Here is a 17,732-nt window from a genome sequence, read left to right as displayed (position 1 = left end):
GCTGAAACTACTGCACAATTGCATTCATCTCACACTCTAGCAAAATAATGCTCAAAATTCTCCAAGCCAGCCTTCAGTAGTCTGTGAACCAAGAACTTCCAGATGTTCAAGCTGGATTTAGAAAAAGCAGAGGAACCAGAGATCAAATTGCCAACATCTGTTGGATCATGGAAAAAAGCAAGAGAGTTCCAGAATAACATCTACCTCTGCTTTATTGACTAAGCCAAAGCCTTTGACTGTGTGGATCACAACAAACTGAAAAATTCTTAAAGACATGGTAATACTGGATCACCTTACCTGCCTCCTGAGAAATCTGTATGCAGGTCAAGAAGCTATAGTTAGAACTGGACATGGAACAACAGACTGGTTCCAAATAGGGAAAGGAGTACATCAAGGCTGTTTTGTCACCCTGCTTATTTAACTTTTGTGCAGAATATATCATGCAAAATGCTGGGCTGGATGAAGTACAAGCTGGAATCAAGATTGCCAGGAGAAATATCAATAACCTCAGATATGCAGATGACACCACCCTTAATGGCAGAAAGTGAAGAGGAACTAAAGAGCCTCTTGATAAAAGTGAAAGAGTGAAAAAGTTGCCTTAAAACTCAACATTCAGAAAACTAAGATTATGACATCTGGTCACATGACTCCATGGAAAATAGATGGGGGAACAATGGAAACAGCGACAGACTTTATTTTGGGGGGCTCCAAAATCACTGCAGATGGTGACTGCCGCCATGAAATTAAAAAAGACACTTGCTCCTTGAAAGAAAAGCTCTGACAAACCTATATAGCATATTAAAAAGCAGAGACATTGTTTTGCTGACAAAGGTCCTTATAGTCAAAGCTATTGTTTTTCCAGTAGTCATGTATGGATGTGAGAGTTGGACCATAAAGAAAGCTGCGCACTAGAGAATTCATGCTTTTGAACTGTGGTGTTGGAGAAGACTCTTGAGAGTTCCTTGGACAGCAAGGAGATCCAACCAGTCCATCCGAAAGGAAATCAGTCCTGAATATTCATTGCAAGGACTGATGCTGAAGCTGAAGCTCCAATACATTGACCACCTGATGAGAAGAACTGACTCATTAGAAAAGACCCTGATGCTGGGGAAGATTGAAGGCAGGAGGAGAAGGGGACGATAGAGGATGAGATTGTTCGATGGCATCACTGACTCAATGGACACAAGTTTGAACAAGCTCTGGGAGTTGATGATGGACAGGAAAACCTGGTGTGCCTCAGTCCATGGGGTCGCAAAGAGTCAGACATGACTGACTGAACTGAACTGAACTGAACTGATTGCAGATTCTTTGCCTTGTCCCTTTCTTTTTTTAATGAATTGAATTGCATTTTCCACTACAAACAATGTTCGACTTCCAAAAATTCTATGCCATATGCTGTTCTGTGGTTATCTAGTTGCTAGGCAACTAAACTCTACTTGAGGGCGGAAAAGAATTAAGTTCATTGCACAGTTCACCACCCCTTCTGAGTTCATCAGCAGGAAATTCCGTATCTTTCTTCCTTCTTGAAATTATAAATCATTTGCTTCCATGTGTCTCCATACAAAACAGTGGGACTTTCAACAAGTATGGTAACCAAAAAAGTACTCAAGGATCTTGGTAGTATACCCTGAACAAAGAAATAAGTTTATATTTGTGACAAGTCTAATGTAAAGTTTGTTCTTTGAATTAATTATACTCACATGTTTCAACTTAATGATTGGTAGCATGTTAATGGAAGCATACAAAAACTTTGTTGAAAATATCCATGTGTATTTTAATGGAACTTATCTATATACTCTTATGAAATTTATTTTGTATTCAGCATCATGACATGAAAATTTTCCATGTTAGAGAGGTAGATAAATAGATAGCATTAATATCTCAGTGTGTGAATTTTCCACAGTTTATCTGAAAATCCCCAAATCTGCAATACTGCCAGCATTGCTGCCATGATTTTCTGTTGTTATCTTTTGTCACAGTTATCTATGATCAAAGTTACTGTCCTGTATTATGTGTATTGTGGAGTGTCTGCAAGTAATGAGTATTTTGGTTCTTCTCTAAAACTCATACTTTCCTTCTTTTTCTTTTTGATCACTGTCAGTGTGTCCTTTTTGTCCCCAATTGTAGTAGGCATGACTTTAGTATTTTACTTTAAAAAAGTAATTTTTACATTTAGTTTCTGATAAAATATCTTCATCATGCATGAGAAGTTTCTTATGATTCCTTCATTTAGAATTTTTAATCCAACAGGTTTTCTATGTCTATAGATGTGAGCATATTTATTTTCTCCTCTCTATAAATAGTAATATGTTTACCGTATTAATTAAGAATGCATTTGACTTCAAGCAGCAGAAGGCTAACAATGGCTTAAGTGTTAAGGGGTCCATTTTTTCCTCATCTTTCACATCTTTCTTCACATCTCACCATTTCTGAGACAAAAAGATCTAAACATTCACGGATCCATACCTTACCTGCCATTGTGTTCCATTGTGCTAAACGGATATATGAGAATCTTCCTAGACTTTTCCTTCCACATCTGATTGATCATCCATTTCTGGTATCTCTTCATTCTGTGCCTTTTCCACATCCCTTGAACCACTGTGTCAGTTCTAAACTGAAATGATTTATTACTGTAAATATTTTAATCTTCACTGTTTTGTATTCTCTTCTAATTCATCTCCCACAGATCTGCCAACATGATCCTTTTCATATGGTTATTAGAAATGATGCTTCCTTACTTAAAATATTTCAACATCTCTCTATTGCCTTAAGTGCAGAACTCACATTCTTTGACATGACATACAAGGCCTGTCACAGTTTTGCCATTTACCAACTAAATAACTTCATCTCTCTCCACTTTTCTGGTGAAACCAAGCTGCTGACTCTTCATCAGCTACTACACTAAACTCTGGCATAGGGGAAGTTGCATTAACACATACTGAATGAAGGAGTGAATGAAGGAAAGACTTCTCTTGGTTTGCTCATCCATTAGCCAAATTTTAGGGCAATTCCCCCTTTAAAATCGGAGGGAGCCAGAAGGAAACTCTGACTGATGATTTCTCAGTCATCACTGATATCTACAGTAGTCTGGCTCTCTTTTAATATTGGGTTATTACAGCTTTTGAATGAACTGACTGACTATCCCTAAGTGATAGTGAAGGAAAAAATCAATCCTTCTTTCTATGCCAACTCATTTTTTTTTCTATTAATATTCCACTTTCACCAGAAGATACCGATCCTATTGCCTATTATATACTGCCCAAAACAAGAGTCAGTATTAACTCTGCCAGAACTAAAATACTTGACTGGTGCACATAGTGATCAGTAGTCTAAGGATAACACTAATTAATTCTATCCAACTTGCAGATTTCTTCTGTTGTCAGGGGAGCACGCTTACAGCTAATTGATTCTGAGCACCTAAAATCTTTTGAAGCAAACTTTCCCACAAGTGTTTTGGATTATTTCTAAATCCTGCATTTAAAAGTCCCATGAGCCTTGTTTTATGTCTTGGGATTTTGGGACCCCAGTGTACAAATACTTGAGTATGTGCAGGTCTGTGTTTAAAGAAATTGATCACTACTGTCTTCTTCACTGTAGCGAGATGAAGTTATCTTCCTTTGGAATACCAAAGATGGTTGACTTTATTGCAGTAAAATATCCTTTTGTAGTTTGCACAATTTGTTTTATAAATATGGGTCTCAATTTAGTCAATAAAATCATATACATCCAGTTTATACTCAGCTTATGTTATTTGATGTGTTGTATGTTTCTTTAAGATTTCTTGCTGAATATGTTTCAGTTTTTGTGCCACTGGATTCACATTTTAAATTGGGTTTGAAACTAAAGTTCCAAGAGACTCAATATGACCATATGGTCAGATAAACTGTGTCCACTCCCTATGGATTTCATTTTCCTTTTACTTGACCTCTTTTTCTACTTCAATAAGTAGCAGTACTGTACTTGCCTATGATTGAAAGACCAGGACTAATAAAAAATTAAATGGTAATTTTCTCTGTATCAGGTTATTATAAAAAAAAAGGAAACTAGACAAAGAATTGAAGTATTTATAGATACATAAATCTACATTTTGTTTTATACTTCTCTTCAGTAGTGAGATTCTTATAGATAGGGATTTATTTTTTTCCATGGTTTATTTAGATGAGTGTTAGAATCCAAATTAACAGTGCTAGGTACAGATTAACAGCAAAAAAATAAAGAACAGAAACACTAAAGCAGAATATTAGAGAAATAAGCAGACATATAGTATGTTTTTAAAATGGGCAAATGTCTGGAACATGTAGGAAAAAAATTAGAAGTAGCCTTAGAAAATTATGTATGACAGTTTACATAATGTAAAATAGTTTACATTAATTACTAATGATATTGTTTTTTTATTTAAGAAAAATTAGTTTGACAGATTTTTTCTCAGACATACAAAAAAATCAAGTAGACAGTTTTCCACATATGAAATGAAAACATTCATGGAAGTGTTAAGTGTTTGTAAGTAAGTGGGAAGTGTGAGTAAGTAAACTTAGTGATGTCCAACGCTGTGACCCCATGGACTGTAGCCTGGAAGGTAGGTAGGTACAGGCTCCTCCAACCATGAGATTCTTCAGGCAAGAATACTGGAGTGGGTTGCCATTTCCTTCTTGCAGGGGATCTTCCCGACCCAGGGATCAAACCCAGGTCTCCTGCATTGCAGGTAACGCTTTACCCTCTGAGCCACTAGGGAAGCCCATGGAAGTATTAGGTCCTTATCAAATGGATAACCTTAGTAAAAAACATCTAGGAAATATATGCTTATGTTGAGAACACAACTCTTGTTTTCTCTAGCATTGTTGATGGAATATTAATATTTGTTTCCTTTTAAATATTTCCACTGGTTTCAACTTTCAATTTTCCCACTCTGAGTCATTGTAATAGATGAAAATAATCTTCTTCATCTCTTTTCTTTTTTTTCTGTGGGATTCAATGTTCAGATTTTTATGACAAGACCCACATGATTTAGCTCAGAAATTCACAGAAGAATCAATTTTATTTCCCAACTGATAGTATGGATTTATATACAAACCGTAGCTATTTCTGTGTTCCAGAATATTTCATTTTATACAGTTACGTTAATCGGTTCCATGAAGCCTTATCAAGACAGTTGAGCTATAAAATTAGGTACTTATGTGCCAAAAATAAACCACATGTTTTTTATGCTTTTTTCATAATGCACTTAAAATATGGACAACATTCATTTCATTTTACATTTTTTTTCCCCTAAGAACGACCCACATTTCTCAGAAGGCCAATTAACCAAGTGGTGCTGGAGGAAGAAGCTGTAGAGTTCCGTTGTCAAGTCCAGGGTGATCCTCAGCCAACTGTGCGGTGGAAAAAGGATGATGCGGACTTGCCGAGAGGAAGGTAAGAATGTCATGTGTATGGAAAACTGTTAGATGACCATTGAATAATTAGACAAGAAAAAGACAGTGTTAGTTGTACCACCAAACACTCTTATATTTTGGTGTATTATTTTCACACATGACTTACATTTCCAAGCCAAATATCTTCGGTTTTATATACTGAAGTCATTTAGGCTTTTGACGTTACTCTTTCATTGAGTTTTCACAAAAATGTCTGACCCTTCACTCCATCTGTTATCACCCACTATCAAGGATTCCTGAAGCACAGTCTCTCTCTGTCATGACCCTTTGCAGGTCTTCCATTATATCCCTGCTGAATTCCTAACGACCCACTCACCCCAACTGTATCCTTCAATTGCTGCTCTGTTCGCAAAGCTACAGAAAGCTGCTGGATATAGTTGATTGTAGGTTCTGCAGTAAAACAGAGATCTCATTCAAGATACGAATGAGAAGGCATATCACTATCCACAGAGGGGATTTTCATTTAAGGACTTCCTGTCACTTTCCCATTTGTCATCTCTTCATGGAGAACTCTTCCAACTCTTTTCTGTTCTTCTTATCACAAAACCCCAAACCCAATCTCTCATCTCTCTATGATAAGCCCAGAAATGCATGTAATCTTTTCTGAAAATAAATATAAAACATTTTTGTAGTCTAAATTCTCCCAGGACCTTGCCTTTTATGATCAAATAAATCAGCCAAGTTTTTTTTTATTCCTGTGTAACACATGAGTTTAGCTATAAATTTATTTTGCCTTTCTCCTAGTCCTGTCTTCTGAAACTACAGGCATCACACCTACTACAATCATGATCTGCAGAAAATTTCATATCCTGCCTTTTTGCTAATTTTCTTTCCTAAAAAAAAAAAAAATAAGGTTTTATTCAACTGCCTGAGTATAAACATACTTTCACAGAAATGAAATCTCCTTTCTTTGTATTTTCACAGGCACTGCTATTGATTCTTTCCTGAATGTATACACTCATTTCAAAATCTCAATTTTATATATCCCTAGGTCTATGACATTATACTTTCTAAAATCACATCATCAACAGCACTGACTTGAAATGGACCAAAAATTTTAAATAGTGAGAGGTTCCTTTGCAATCTACTATAGGAATGAGACAAGTGGAATTTTTAATTTGCTTAGCTTTGGAGAAGGAAATGGCAAACCACTCCAGTATTCTTGCCTAGAGAATCCCGTCTGGGGGGTCACACACAGTCAGACATGACTGAAACGACTTAGCAGCAGCAGCAGCATAAATAGTAGAAAAACAGGCTCTGTGTTTCTTTTTTCACTTTGCTGTCAGTTATCTTCCTGACACCCGGCTTTCCCGGGTGGCTCAAGTGATAAAGAATCTGCCTGCAACGTGGGAGACCTGGGTTTGATCCCTGGGTTGGGACGATCCCCTGGAGGAGGGCATGGCAACCCACTCCAGTATTCTTGCCTGGAGAATCCCATGGACAGAGGAGCCTGGTGGGCTACAGTCCTTGGGATTGGACACGGCTGAGCGACTAAGCAGAGCACAGTCAGATATCTAGTTTTATTTTATTTATTTATTTAATTTTTTTTTAGATATCTAGTTTTAAAGGAATGCTGCTAGGAAAGGTTTGTTGCATGTGAAGCTCCTCAGACTTTCTCAGTGGAGAAGCTTGTTGAAAAGCAAGTAGAGTTGATGAATTTGAGTTCCTGGAGTCCATTTTCTACAGATTCTCTAACTTTCCACAAATATGATGGCACTTTAAGACTAAGAGATTAATTATATTTTAAAATTAGCATAGACAGATTAATTTTCAATTACTAGAAATAAACAGCTTGTCCATACAAAATCTCTCATTTAGGGATAATTTTGGATTCACAGAGAAAATTCAAAGCTAGTTCAGAAAATCCCCATATTGTTATCTTATACAACTATGAAAGATTTATAACTCATAATAGACAAATGCAGATACATGATAATGAAAGTTTATACATCATTTTGATTTCACCAGCCTTCCTTTTCCTCCAGGATCCTGTCTGGGGTATTTTAGTTGGAAGTTACAGGATATTGCATTAAGTTGTCATGTTTTCCCAGTCTCCTCTGTTCTATGACAGGTTCTCAGTCTCCTCTTGTTTTATGACCTTAAGCTGTTCTGGCCAGGTGTCTTAAGAATGTTTCCAAACCTGGATGTGTCAAGAGTTGTCTCATAATTAGACTGGTTTTCTGGGACTTTAGGAAGAAAGCTACAAAGAGTGCTACTTTTGTCACATGATTATCAAGGTTTACATGATATTCACATTACATCCCTGGTGATCTTGATATTTTTAATCATTAAATAGGATCCTATGGACACAAGTTGAAAAAATAGAAAGTTGTAAAGGTGTATTACATTTTAATGGGTCTGTGTGTTTGAATTCAGGTAAAATATAGCTTAAGCCTACTTTGATTTGTTCCCAGATTGCTCTAGGTGTTAGGTCGTAAATCTGACAACTGTACTTGCCACAATATTCTCCAAATCTTGACCTATTCATTTGTTCCAGAGCTCAAATGATACATGTAAATCAAATAACAGCATTAAAGCTGCATTTTATGAACGTCTGATATAAAAACCTCTAAAGACAAAGTGAAATTTTTGAAATCATGCCTCTACTAACTTCCCCTGAAACATTTTGTAGGTTCGTCCTTTATATTCTTCTATGACTGACATGAAATGACTACACTGCTTTGTGTGAGCAGCTAAATATTTTTAAAGTATTAGGCAAATGGAAATGCTGTGTAAGCTTTAAAATTGTATGTTAGAAAGGCTTAAAGCAAGGATCAGTGCAATGTAGAAATTGAGGTCAGTATTTTTATCATGATAGAAGCCATGTAATTTTTCTTGAAATCTCAATCTTTAAATGGTATTCTAAAGAAGCTTATTCATTCTTAGCTTTGTATGCATTAGCATAAGCTTCACTTTTGCATAATGAGGGGGAAGGAGACCTCTTTACTTGGTGACGAATAACAGTAATGACTTTTAACCACCCATAGCCTAAATCAACAACATTGATTCTATTACATTATTTAGGTCTCAGACTAGGGAGATGGCCATTGTTCTTGTGTAAGCAATTGTGTGGAGTGGTGTGGAGGATGACATTTCTTTGGCTTAACATTTAATGTAATTTGAATGAGGTTTATGTAGTAGTTCATGCTTAACACATTTATAGTAAAGCTTTGTAGGGCAGCTGCATAGCCTGTAATTACTATGTAAGTAATATGTGACTATTTTTCTTTTGGAGACAAGAAAAGCTTTTCAGTTCAAGTTTAAATTTATGAAATGCTGTGATAGCTATTTAAACTTTCAACACAGACAAAGATATCTGTACCAATCTTTCAGTAACCGGAGAAGAATTAACAGAGTATTTTTTTTCTTTGCTGTGAAAATATTTTATAGTACCCGTGTACCTCTTTCTTTGATTTAGCCCTAAATTTCTGACCTTTCTCATAACTATCATTAATGAAATTACAGCTTACCATTGCTGAGTTATACTAAAGACATTTTTTGTTTTAATAAATCAGTGAGGTTGGTTAATAGTAATCCCCATGTATAACAATAACCTTGATACCCAACCAGGGAAAAGTTATTTATCTGGACATTTTCCGTATGCCAAAGAGACAGTTGGAAGGACCCTTCGTTTTATATAAGTAGTGAAAAGTGTGAAAGTGTTCGTTGCTCAGTCATGTCTGATTCTTTGGGACCCCATGGACTATATAGCTCCCTGGCCTCCTCTATCAGTGGAATTCTCCAGGTAAGAATACTGGAGTGGGTAGCCATTCCCTTCTCTAGGGAATCTTCCCAAGCGAAGGATCAAACCCAGCTCTCCTGCATTGCAGGAGGATTCTTTTCTGTCTGAGCCACCAGGGAAGCCCTCATTTTATATAAGCTCCTGTTAAACCGTTCATCGCTTGTGTCATCTCTGTGCTCAATGTACAGTGAGGACAAACAAACCAAAACATGGGAGTTAGAACCAGAGAAAGTTTTTCTTCAGGGCCTTGCAAGGCTCATGCCTTAAAAAGCCTGGAGCTCCTGCAAGGGTTTCTGTAAAGCATTTTGAAAATCCAGATGAAGTAGGGTAGTTCACATCTCCCATTTGGTGGTAGTTTTAGCATCTGTAAAACAACTCATGAAATGTGCATTACTTGGTATTTATCTTGGTACTTCAGAGAGGAGCTAAAGCAGAGGATATGGAAGAAGATATCCCTGGAAAGCACCCCACAGGGTCTTGTTCAGCCGCACTCGCAGAAACATCCTAAGATACTACTGTTTTCATAGTTGAAAGTTTCAGGAAGAAAAAGGAGGTCATTGCTTTTTTTGTGATTGTGCTGAGTATCAGTATCTTTTTCTCCAGAGACTCTCAATATATATGTGCTCAACTAAGCTGACACCAGCTCATTTATTAGGCACGAGAATTCTGCACACCACTGTGGAAATAAAATGGGTAGGGAGAACAGAATGATGAAATAAAGGGAAAGACATTCTGTAGTTCATAATGAGTATGTGTTTTAAAAGCACAGTTTTTTCCAAAGTGTAATTTAAGTAGTAGAAGAAACATTTCAAGTTTTGCCTATGTTGTTAAGTACCTATTGTATTTATAATGCCCACTGAGAGTCTGTAAAAAGCAAGTCACTTTAAAGCAAGGTAAGTATATGATTATTGATTATTTTTTTTTATTTTATGTTAATCAAACTGAGTGATGTAGGAAAGTATTCACATTCTAAAACATTAATGAAAGTTAAAACCAAAGTAGTTGTAGTGTCTTTCTTGAGTGCTGCATCTTTTTCTTCCAGGCAAACCAAGTACTCTTGGTGATCAGTTTCCTTCAATACATCTTTTCACAAAGTGTTTCTTGTGATAGAAATTGCCCATATTGGGGAATGTTCCATTTTCTGTCATGGTCCATCATAGCATACATAGGAATAGTGTATATTTTGCAATGTAAAAAATATACATATGCTGAAGCTTTATAAGAAATAGCATGTATTAATATAAAAGAAACATAATGCTATATATTCACAACCAAGGACATAACAATAAAATTGATATATACCAAGAGTTTAATATTTGTGAAGAGAATAAAAATACCTCTTCACTGCATTTGGGTAAGAAGTAGTTTGATTAGTTAACTAAGTTTTCTTATCGAAGCTTGTCATTAGAGCTTGTATTTCAGATAATTATTAAGCAAGCTTTTAAAGAATGGTAAACAGGATGCTTAACATCTTGCATCAGTCATATATCAGTATATCACCACTAGTTAGTTCCAAGATATTTCAATTCATTTTTATTTATTTTCAACACTAACTCTAGAGTGATACTAACTTCCTCAATGAGGATACAGAGTAGAGATAGGAATGTTCATAGTATCAGTTATTTTTGTCACATTAAAAAAAATGTCATTTGCTTTCTTATGTATCCCTGAGAATTCTAAATGCAGTTGATGGCTTGCCTATAGTGGTTATAATTCATGAATATTTCATAAAAATAGAAAAGGGACTAGAGAAAAAGAGTTTCAAGATATATAATGCAAAATTCTATCAGTTTTCCTGAACCCACTGACAAATTCCTTTCTCTAAAGTGCAAGTCTATTTTAAAGGAGACTTTTGAGTTCTTAGTTCCATGAAATGTGAGATTCACATAAAAACATAATTCCTTAAGAAAAGAAACTGTATAGAACCACTTATAATTCCCCTTTTGTGGCATTTTTACAGTCAGTGGCTCTTTTTGCTTAGCCCTGGAAAATGTTCTTGTATTAATTGTTTGGAAGCTCCATTGTTTGGAGCATGTGTTTCTGGGATGCAGAGATGCCGAACAGGTGCTAAGCTGCCCTGCTGAGGAGATCAGCCTTCTTCACATACAGTGTGTGTTTCAAGGACATGTGGTAATTTGGGCTAATGATAAATAACCACGCTGATTAGGCTGGTTGGTCAAGATTGGTCAATTAAAGTGGTTTTCAAAAAGAAAAAGGAAAAAAAAAAAACTGAAAGCAAGAGAAAAGCAATGTTAATAAATATTGTACATAGATTTTGTAAAAAAAAAAAAAAAAAAAAAAAAGGACTAATCCCTAAGATTCAGAAATACAAGGAAAAGTGTAAATGAGAATTCTATGATTTTTCAGCTATACAGATGTCTGCCGTTTCTGCTTGGAGAGAGAAGAATTAGAACTGTCTGGACCATTATTGTGGGATCTTTTAATACAGCTACCAGTAACATAAAGAATATTTAGGTCATTGTCAGGGATGTTGGATTTTAGCCTTGTTCTGACACTGTTTGATCATTTATCCCTTTAGTTATACTCACATGTTCTAGAAATGATGTTCAACAGATTTCTCTACCACTAACTAGGAGTGTGACCTTGAAGAAGCTATTTAAACTCTTTGTGTTTTATATCCTAAAGATACAGATGAGCAATGTAATGGGACTAATGATTGACCTATGCTTTGACTCATTTGTACAGGGTGAATAATTATGCCATCCATTCTACCTCAAAGGGTTATTAAAATGATATAACTAATTCAAAGTACTGGAAACATTGTACAGTGGGTTCATGTAACAGGTATCTCCGTTTTTATAAATCCAACTGATTGATGTTGTTTATTAGTTATGTAGATAACTACAAAGAAAAGATAGTTAAATTTTAAAAATAATACATAAAATGATTTCATAGAATAATTACACATTCTCCACTCTCTCGCTGATGGATTTCCATAGACACACATGAAATATTATTGATTTAAGATATGTCACATTCACTTTTAAATTGTATTAAATTTATTTATAACTTTTACCATCCAGTTTGCCAAGCTTACAAGTTGCTACCCTTTCTCTACTTTTGGAAGACTATACATGGTTCAGATATTATATTCTAGCCCCAGTGCAATTAGACATCTGATGCATACTTTGCATATTACCTGGTACCATTTGTTTGCTGATAATAAGGAAGCCATCATTTTTTAAAATCTTTGTAAGATCATGTAATGATAAAAGCAAGACTTACTATTTGCCATACATTCTTCTAAATGATTTTTGTATATATTACTTTCATTATTTTAAACCATATTGTCCCAACATAATAATACTCCCATTTGAGGGATGTGGCATGAGAAGTTAAAGTTATTTCCAGAGACACACATGAATATGTGCATGTCTTGATTTGACAGCACTTGACTTAGAATCTATCCAACATGAAACCTGTATGTTAAACTAATGAACTCTAATTATGTGATTATGAATTGTTTATGGAATTGAGCTGCTTAAAAATTTTACATTCTAGATAAAATCTTAGGTAATTGGTTAGAATCACTGTATTATGAATGACTTTATAGGAATGCTATACAGCATTGCTGTTGAGAGTAGCTTTTAGACCAGTTTCATAACCCACATGTAAAATGTCCTGGTGCTTTGAAAATCTAGACTTGGACCTAGTCAAGATTTCCTCCTTGGAAGCTGAAAATACAGATTTTATTTATGAATAGAATTAATTAACAATTTTCAAAGGGATGCGAACATGGTACCTTTTTCTGTGTTTTCATCAAATAGGTGCTAATAGTTGCTGTTAACACAAAACTAATTGCCACCTAGGGTGGGGAGTGAAAGTTGTCTCATCCTGTGACCACACTGGCCCATCTGTTGTGAATTTCTGCTCAAGGACAATGCAGGAACAGGCATGCAATTTGGGTTCTAGCCAGTGGTCAGCTAACAAGCTGGGACACACTTGGAAGAAGAAATGCCTTGAAGTCAGAGATGCTCTGCTGTCCATTAACTGGCAGCTCCTGTGATGTGTGAGGGCAGAGCCAAGACCACGTGCCAGTCTGCAGAGCAAAAGGATCTGCCTGAGTGCCAGCTGTCATTGGCATGTGAGTGTTATCGCACCAGGAGCCACAGCAGGCGAAATGCTTCCATCAGAGTGTGGCACGTTAGAGCATTCAGCTAGGCTGAGGTCGGGACCTTAGCCCAAACAGGAGGACGGGCCAGAGGCTTACCAGGAGGTAGTCATCACATCACACCGTATCCCAAGGGTGGGTATGCTGGACACATTATTAGAGACACTCTTTCTCATACTTGGGCTGTTACTTTAATAAAGTGTAAAAAGAGTTCTATAATTGACTTTATGATCCTTGCCTTTAGAATACAGTTTGTGGTTAGAATCACTTAGATGAGTTAATCACTCCATGGGCTTTTCAAGTTAAGATACATGTGTAGATACAAAATGTGTAGGTTGCCCTGAATGACTTCTGCAGAACTTTTAAATTCTGAAATGGTCTGACTTCATGAATAGCAACAATGCAAAACAATTTGGAAAGTATGATAATACTTTTATGTAGGAAAAATTCCCTAAGATTTCAAATGAATGAGCCTAAAGAAATATTAAAATCAATTTTATACCCATTATCAATGACGCCTACTTTTTATGTTTTGTGTGTATCTTCTCAGATTTCTATGTGTAAATGGGCTTTTTTTTAATCCAAAATTGTTTTTGACCCTGCCTGAATTCTTATCTAAATAGTCTGTTTAAAAACTTTATTTAAAGAGCTTATTAGACTTTATTTAAAAAGCCTAGTACTGATTCAAAAGAGTTGTTTTTAATTGCATTTTCTTTTCTCATAAATATAATAATAAATTATATTTACTTAGTGTTTATTCTATATCAGGCCTGCTTTAGGCATTTTATGTTAGTACACTTACCTTCAGGACATGATATAAATATTGTTATTCTCCCAATATTGCAAATGAGAAAAGTGAGGCCTAATGAGGATCAAGGATTTCTGGCTCTAAAATCTACACTCTTGATCACTACTTTGGGGCACTGGATGGGAACAACTTTTGTCCATTTTCCATTGGGACTGATGATTAGAAAAATAGAGCTTGGTAAATACTTGAAGCATTTAGAAGTGTCCCTTTCATCAGAGTCACAAAATATATCTGTGTAGTAAAGTACATAACAAAGATTTTATACTCCTCATTATAATAGTACTTATAAGCAATCATTTCATTATATCAAATAAATTTATCTTCAAAAAATGTACTGCTTTCTACCACCAATTGAAAGTTATATCTATCTTTATTCTCAAAAGAATATTTTAAATTAATATATCCATGCTCTTCTGAACAGTGTATCTAGGGGAAAAAAATTAAGTAACAAGAAGCACATCAGAAGCTAAAGAAATGCTTGCAGGGTGAATTAAATAGCCTGAGTAATAAATACTGGAACTATGACTTCATCTTGGGCATGATAATTTAACTCATCTTTTCATCCTTAGGCCACTTTTGAATTTACTAAGAGTATCTTTGAATATTTTCTTGATAATATTTGATTATCAACAGTTCCATGAGCAGTTACAAATTGAAAGGCTAAACTGGGCTCCAGATTTTATATTTCCTGCAAACATACATGTTTGTAGGAAAACATATATAAACACATGTTTATATACATATATGTGCACGCGTGCTCAGCTGCTTCAGTTGTGTTCAACTCTTCGCAATCCTATGACTGTAGCCCCCCAGGCTCCTCTGTCCATGGTATTCTAAAGACGAGGCTACTGGAGTGGGTTGCCATGATCCAGGGGATCTTCCCAACCCAGGGGTCAAGCCTGCATCTCTACATTGCAGGCAGATTCTTCACCTTTGAGCCATCAGGGAAACCCATAGATATATTTTACTTCTTATAATTGTCCCTTTGGGAAGGTTGCTGCTTGACCTAGATATTCAAGTTAACTGGTATGAATTGAAAGAGAAAAGGGGAAAAAAATAATAAATTGAAACCCAGTATTATGGTGACAAGATAAATGAGGATTATATCTTTGTTAGTGTGTGAAAAAGATACAGCTGCCAAGGATAAGAGATAAAAGAATGCTTCCAAAGCATGTAAGAATCTACCACAAAAGAAACAATTTCTAGTGAAATCTATTTTAGTTGGTATTTAGTATTAACTCATTAGAGCGTCATCCTAAAAAACCGTATTTAGGCAGGGGGAGTTGTGATTGGGACACAGTGAACCTTTCCCAGTAAATTAAATTACTTGAAGTTTCTTCTTTAAAGGTGATTGACCAATCATGTAGATCTATGGAATAGCCTTGTGATAAAATCTCAGTGCAGAAATTTTGCTAGTTATTCTTATGAGCATAACTGTCACAATTGCAGATGTTATTATAATATCTTTAAACTCATTTCATCAAATATATAGGCTTTTGGCACCTTTATAAAGAATATTTGATTGAGTATTCTGTTATTGCAATTCATAGAACATATGACATTTGTTATAAAAAGTTCAATAGAAACTATAAATAATCCATTTATTAGGTCATATTTTCTAATAATTTTGTCCAAATATTTATAGCACATTTAACAGAAACAAAAATGTCAATCAGAACTTTTACCTTTCTTTGAAAGATTTCATAAAGAGTGTGAAAGAAAATACTCTGAACATAATTTATAGTAAGATATCAATTACCTCAAAGGAATAATGAAAATCTTCAAGGTAGACTAATAAAATATTATATTTCCATGAATTATTTCAAAAGTAACCATAGACATTAATTCAAACTTTTCTAGTGTTGAGACCTAACATAAAAAAATGAGTTTGCTCTCAATAATTTGAGAAGGTAAGAATTTTAGAGGAATGTATGAGATATAAAAAACATTAATTATTAAATAAGGAAAATTATATACACACTGTGTTGTACAAGATGCTTTAGGGTTTCAGAAAATAAAAGCTTCTATATTCCCATGTGACACTAGAGATGGCTCTGAAAGGAAAAATAGAATTTCTATAAGTGGAAAGAAGACTATTCCAGGAGGTGGACACAAGATGAAAAAGCTTTGGTGGTGGAAGTATAGGCCAACAATTAGTGGTTCAGTGTCCCTGGAGGGAGTGGAGTGGAACTTAAGGCTAGCAAGCTTAGTTGAGGTTTTATTATGAAAGCTTCTAATTCCAACTGAAGTGTTTATATTAAACACACTGTGAAATAGGGATTCACTCAGCACAGTGACTAGAGATATCTTCTTGTATCTATGCTTAGAAATTGATATTTACATTTATATGTAGTGTAACTTGGAATAGAGAAAGTTTGGGCATAGGCCTCTTGGGTAGGAAGTTGTTAAAAAGATAGTTTAGTGGGTACATTGGGGTATTTCTTGTGAATATACAAACATGAATATTAGTGCAAGAGGCAGTAAAAAGAATTTTTTTTTTTAAAATTAGAAATTGATACTATGTCAGGGTTCATGGGAAAAAACGAAGTTAAAAGTAATACTGAAATTTATACCATTGGGTGCCTGGATGAATAATAAGTTAAAAGATTTAATCTAAATACTTTTAATCATATATAATAGTATATGTAACTGAATACAAGTTAGACATATTTGTGAGATCCAAGAGTATCTTTTCTCTGAGTTAAGGAGGAAAAAAATTGCCAAATCAACTATGATATGTCATCTCTAGTGCAGCACTTTTACAGCACCATCTTTTAGGATTTTAAATAATTCAGCTAAATTCCATCACCTCCACTAGCTTTGTTCATAGTAATGCTGGTAGATGATTTCTAATTTCAGAGACTTAAAATATGAAAGATGTATGTCTTAAAATTGATTATGGGAGTAGAAAATGTTTACAGATGCTTTACATGCAAGTAACTGAACAATTATCACAACTGCTTCATGAAAAAGGTATTTTTATACTGTCTTTATTTTACAGTTGAGGAATCTGAGGAGCAAATTTCAGTGGCAACAGAAATTTAAATTCAAGCACTTTAGACCTAAAGTCCACTCCCTTTAACTAGTATACTAAAATGATTTGTTTTTAAAGAAAATTATATTAAGATAACAAAAAGTATAATTTTTGAGGTCCCACTCACTTCATGTTAGGTTGTTATACATTGTTACACATGATTCATCTTTCCAACAGTCTTGAAGTATGGATCTCCTCTTTTCACAAAGGAGGACGCTAAAGCTTATAGCCAATGAACTACACACTCAAGGTCACCAGACCCGTGGTTGGCAGAGCTGGAGTCCACTCTCAGCTCTCTCTGATATCATTATTGTAGTTGTTTCTCTTTCTCCTGGACTTCCCAACGCCCTTCGCATATTTGTCTCAACCTTATCTCAAGTATCCAGCCCTACATCCAACATGTGGGGCTCACCAAATACCCATTCATTTGTAGTACAGTACTTCTCAGTTGGGACCAATTATACTTCTTCCTTTCTCAGAGAGACATTTGCTGATGTCTGAGGGCACTTTTGGTTGCTACATCTGAGGGATTAGGTGCTACTGTGAGCTAGTTGGGAGAGGCTTCCATGATGGCTCAGTTGGTAAAG

The 17,732-nt window shown here is 35.2% G+C and overlaps 1 protein-coding gene across 7 annotated transcripts in view; it reads left to right on the top strand.

Moving 5' to 3' along the window:
* Window positions 1-17,732, top strand: part of ROBO2 (roundabout guidance receptor 2) — a 655,957-nt gene that overhangs the window by 472,968 nt on the left and 165,257 nt on the right. For all 7 annotated transcript variants that reach the window (XM_065913481.1, XM_065913477.1, XM_065913480.1 and 4 more), the window contains exon 5: window positions 5,271-5,409. In XM_065913481.1, coding sequence (XP_065769553.1) covers window positions 5,271-5,409 — 139 coding nt within the window. The remainder of the gene's footprint in view (window positions 1-5,270; window positions 5,410-17,732) is intronic.

Source organism: Muntiacus reevesi, chromosome 21 (genome assembly GCF_963930625.1).
Source record: "Muntiacus reevesi chromosome 21, mMunRee1.1, whole genome shotgun sequence".
NCBI lineage: Eukaryota > Metazoa > Chordata > Mammalia > Artiodactyla > Cervidae > Muntiacus > Muntiacus reevesi.
Note: the sequence above shows the minus strand (reverse complement) of the source record. Positions and strands in the feature narration are given on the sequence as shown.